This window comes from Marmota marmota, unplaced genomic scaffold (genome assembly GCF_001458135.2).
Source record: "Marmota marmota marmota unplaced genomic scaffold, marMar, whole genome shotgun sequence".
Lineage (NCBI taxonomy): Eukaryota > Metazoa > Chordata > Mammalia > Rodentia > Sciuridae > Marmota > Marmota marmota.
Genome location: NW_026000222.1, coordinates 12,605,103 through 12,609,391, shown reverse-complemented (window position 1 = coordinate 12,609,391; position 4,289 = coordinate 12,605,103). Strand labels below are relative to the sequence as shown.

Sequence of the window (4,289 nt, the reverse complement as noted above, 5' to 3'; positions counted from 1 at the left end):
TCCAGAACCTGTTGCTCACCTGCTCTGAGCTTCAGTTTTTAAATTTACAAAGTGTGGTCCACACAGGCTGGGGGTGTAGCTCCGTGGGAGAGCATTTCTTGGCATGCTGGAGGCCCTGGGGTTGATCCTCGGCTCTGCAAATAAATGGATGAAAAAACAATAAAATGTGGCCCACACGGTTGTGAGGATCATATGAGATCAGCTACATGAAACCTTTAGTTCAGAGTCAAACACAGAGCAATATAGCTTCCCAAAGGCAGGTGGCCTGGGTTCTCCCTGTGCCCGCTGGGGCCAAGGACTGAGCCCGCCTGTCAGCCTACACCCCTAACTGGAGGACTGTGGTGCCTTGTAGCTCCTGATGATCTGTGAATAGAGCTCTGGGTCTCTCCAGGGCCTTTCTAGGACTAGTTTTTGGACAGACTGTAATGGAATCTTCCTGAAGGAAGTTACCGGGTCTGCCTTAAGTCCTCAGAGCCCTGGTTCCTGGCATAATTCACGACCAAACACCCTGTGTTACGTTCGTTATTTGCCACTAACCTTATACAACGACAAGTATTCTACACAGACGATTCCATTTAGAACGATTCCAGAGGATAGAAAACACTACCTCTGAGCCAACCTCTTTATCATTATGCATTCTTGTCCATCCATATGGGTTGCTTTGAGTCTGCATGGCCTTCATCTCCTTCACCCTGCCCCCTCCCAGGGGCAAGATGACTGGAGTGTGGGGTTTCCTGTTGCTTGTATTTTATTTACCCTGGGATGGACCCTCATTTAGAATGTGTGCGTTCAGATGAAAGGGTGAGTTTGATTTTATATGACCAGAAATGCAGGCCACGCATGGAAAAGGAACAAACCTACCTGGTCCTTCCATCTCAGGGTGCCTGTGTGAAACTCTCAGCCTGGACTCTGTTGCTGCCAATGTTTAGTACAAAAGTCAGCCGGCAACCACTTTGAGGTCTCGCCCTGAAAAAGGAATATCAGACCCTTCCAGATAGATCCCGCGCGGCACATCTGCATTCCTGCCTCTGTTCTGTTTCCTGTTTCAGGGGATCAGGATCTGTTTGGTGGGTCTATTTCTGAAGCCCTAGAGCCAGGTGGCTCAGGCACTTCATTGATCCAGGACATGAGTAGAGAGAAGGAAGAGGACTCTTTCAGTATACTCAGGATTTATGATGAACCAGAGGAGAGAAGGAGTATGCCAGAAAGCTCTGGTATTTCTTCTCAGCATGAACAAGTGCAGTACCAACCGGACAGTCCTTGTGAAATGCTCCAGATCCCTCCATGTCCCCCCATGCAGCATGGCCCTGTTTATCAGGAGATGAGCGGTATGACCCAGCAGCAGTGGGACCTGCAGACCCTAGACACATCTGAGCTCCGGGCCATGTGGTTCTCGGGGGCAGAACCAGGAGAGGCAGCAGAGGCTGGCCCCAGGTGGGGTTCTTTCAGCAAGACCGGGTGGGGCGGCCCCGTGTCCCCGGGAGAGGGGATTCCTGCAGGAAGCCCTGTCTTCATGCCTCCTCCTCTCATTTGTCACAGCTTCCTACCAGGATCTGCGCTTGGTAAGTACTGGCTGTGACAGTGTGGGCAGGAAGGCGACGAGGAACGGGGGCCTGGCGTCAGGAGAGCATCCCTCTCCCCGAGATGTGCAGCTCTCGGTGCTGACACCCTCTCCACCAGCGGGTGGGTGTCGCTGTCCTGTCTTCCCGCAGGCCAGCCCTCTTCTTCACTTTCCCCCAGTAGAGAAGTCTGGTCACTCCTCAGAGCGGTCGTAAGTACCTTCTTGTCCTGGTCTCTGACCCCCGGGAGCCTCCCTTTCCCACCTGCCTGCTAGTTGAGAAACAGTGCATCTGCGCTCTCCCTCCCTCCCCTGCGTGTGGTGGTGTCCTGAAGGAAGCTGCCCTCCTCTTCCCACCAGCCCCACAGTAGGCCTTTCAGCTCACAGTGACACTCCTTCAAGGGATGTGGCCCGGGAGCCTGGAGCCACACGCTGCTGTTGGATGGATTGATGGTTAGGAATTTGCTTAGTGGACAGGACCATGCTGTCCCCGTGGGTGGCAGCAGATCAAGGCCATGACCCTCTCATTGCCTCCCACCCTGTACTCTTCCCAGCCTCCCATTCCAGGTGAAGTGGTGGTCAGGCAGAGGCCCCCACGGGATTTCTGGAAGGTTGGCATGCTCCGCCACGGGAAGAGAGTCTATGCGGTGGCCGTCGGTGGTGCAACCCGCCACGTGTACACATGTGGCTCCGGCTACATCAGGGTGTGGGACGAGAGTGCTCTGCACGCCTGGGACAAGGCCCCTGAGGCCCAGCTGGACCTGCAGGTCAGGGTGTTCTAATAGGGATGGGGAACCCAAAGAAGGCCTCTATTTCGGCGAGGCAAGGTGACACGAGTGTGCTCTGTCCCTGCAGAACCCTCAGAACTGTGTCCTCACCTGCAAGCTGTTCCCCGATGAGCAGAGCCTGATCACGGGAGGCGTGTCCCAGACCCTGACTCTCTGGGACCTGGCGCCCACACCCCGCGTCAGGGCACAGCTGGCCTCCACAGGCCCCATGTGCTATTCTCTGGCCATCTCCTCTGATGCTCATATCTGCCTGGCTTGTTTCAGAGGATTTGTGGAGATCTGGGATTTACAGAACCAAATCTTGATCAGGTATGACCTCTCTCCGGAGCTACTCAGGTGCCCCTGGGGGAGGGCTTGGCTGGGACACCTCACCTTCCCCTCTTGGCAGTAGGGTGATTCGAGGCAGTGTGGAAGATATATCTGGGACTCCCTGGCCCTGAAACTGCCGGAGGCCCCATCCTACCCCTGGACCTCTGAGTTGGCTTTTTCACCAGGAAACACGAAGTCCCTATATACGGGTCCCGCTGTGTTGACATCGCAGGCAATAAATTCTGGACGGGAGGTGAAGACACCAGCTTGTATTCCTGGGACCTTCGGAGCTACCAGAGGCTTCAGCAATTCAATTTACAGAATGAGGTACCTGGTCAGCCACTGTTGGGGCTGAGTGCTTCTGCCGTGGGGGTTGGATGCAGGCAGTGGCAGCCGGTGTGTGTGTGGGGGAGTCCAGGTTGGAAGAGGCAGCATGCACCATGGCCTTGGCAATTCTGAATGCTGATCCCAAAACTTTTTCCAAACAGATCCTCAGCATTACCCACGATCCTAGCGAGGAATGGATGCTAGTGGGCTTGAGAACGAGTGATATCATAATCCTACACACTCATCGGAAGGAGAAGTTCAAGGCTGTCCTACAAAAATACACCCACCACCACAGCCTCAAGTTCTCCTCCTGTGGTGAGGGAGAAGCAGGTGGCCCCTCCGATTCCTGTTTGGAACCCACTTTCCCATCTTCTTTCTCTACCCACCCCTGTTTCTGTTCTGGCTGCCTCTTTGCGGGAGCTTCCTATATAGAATGACAGACAGCCCAAAGACAGGCAGACAGAGGTGGCACGAAGCCACCTGATGGTCCCATTCAGTGGTACATGTCACCATCCTGTGTGTGATGGGAGGCTGGAGGCAGAAAAGGCAATGGTTTGGGTCACGTCTCTGATTTTTATAGACAGGAAAACTGAGGCAGAGAAAGAGAGTCACCCCTCCCCCCATCTAGTTGAGGACAGAGTTGGGACTGGGGTGTGGGCTCAGCCTCTCGCTCCCCCTCTGTTCTTTCCTTTTCCAGGCAGCTATTTTGTGACCGCACTGGACGAGTCGATCCATTGTTTAGCGGCACCTTCTCTACAAAGGCTGTTTCAGGTACTGGAGGAGGGATGTGCAAACCAGGTACTTGGAGCTCATGGCCCTAGATCCAGATGTTGATCCCAGAGAGAGAGAGTGCCGGGCAGTGCCTCTAAGACAGCGATCCAGGGCATTACACAAGGAGAGCACTGAGAATTAAGATCCCATGGACTCACGGCTTCTACCTCGAGCCCCAAGACCTGGCCCTGTCTCCAGACCAAACCTCTGGGCTGTGCGAGCCTCGAAATAGTCCTAAATGAAACCTCCCATGCCTGGCTCAAGCTTTGCCCCTGCATACCATCCCTCTTTCCACCCCCTCTTTCCTTCTAGGTAAAGGAGTCCTCAGATATCTTGTGTTGTGACATGTCCTCTGACAACCGGTATCTGGTCACGGGCTCCAAGAACAGTGCCACGGTTTACCAGCTCATGTACTGAAGATCATGCACCATGGTCCTTCCAGTGAAGACCCCGAGAAGGCCAGTGTGACTTAGCATGCTGGGCAAATTCAACAGCTGTCACCCTCTTGCCTCAGCCCTCATGGCCCGTCTTCTGCC

At 54.4% G+C, this 4,289-nt stretch overlaps 1 protein-coding gene across 1 annotated transcript; it reads left to right on the top strand.

Moving 5' to 3' along the window:
- The first annotated feature begins 1,126 nt into the window (after positions 1-1,126).
- Tle7 (TLE family member 7) lies at positions 1,127-4,170 on the top strand. The gene is made up of 9 exons (XM_048792492.1): positions 1,127-1,434; positions 1,540-1,562; positions 1,713-1,771; positions 2,113-2,325; positions 2,414-2,655; positions 2,841-2,982; positions 3,144-3,297; positions 3,680-3,753; positions 4,066-4,170. The coding sequence occupies exons 1-9, from the start codon at positions 1,127-1,129 to the stop codon at positions 4,168-4,170; spliced, it is 1,320 nt and encodes a 439-aa protein (XP_048648449.1).
- The last annotated feature ends 119 nt before the right edge of the window (positions 4,171-4,289 follow it).

Bases quoted from the DNA above. Each gene is read 5' to 3' on its own strand.
- Tle7 (XM_048792492.1), top strand. From the start codon at position 1,127: ATGAGTAGAGAGAAGGAAGAGGACTCTTTCAGTATACTCAGGATTTAT. The intron at 2,326-2,413 runs GTCAGGGTGTTC...CTGTCCCTGCAG, and splicing joins AGGCCCAGCTGGACCTGCAG to AACCCTCAGAACTGTGTCCT. The intron at 2,656-2,840 runs GTATGACCTCTC...CTTTTTCACCAG, and splicing joins CAGAACCAAATCTTGATCAG to GAAACACGAAGTCCCTATAT.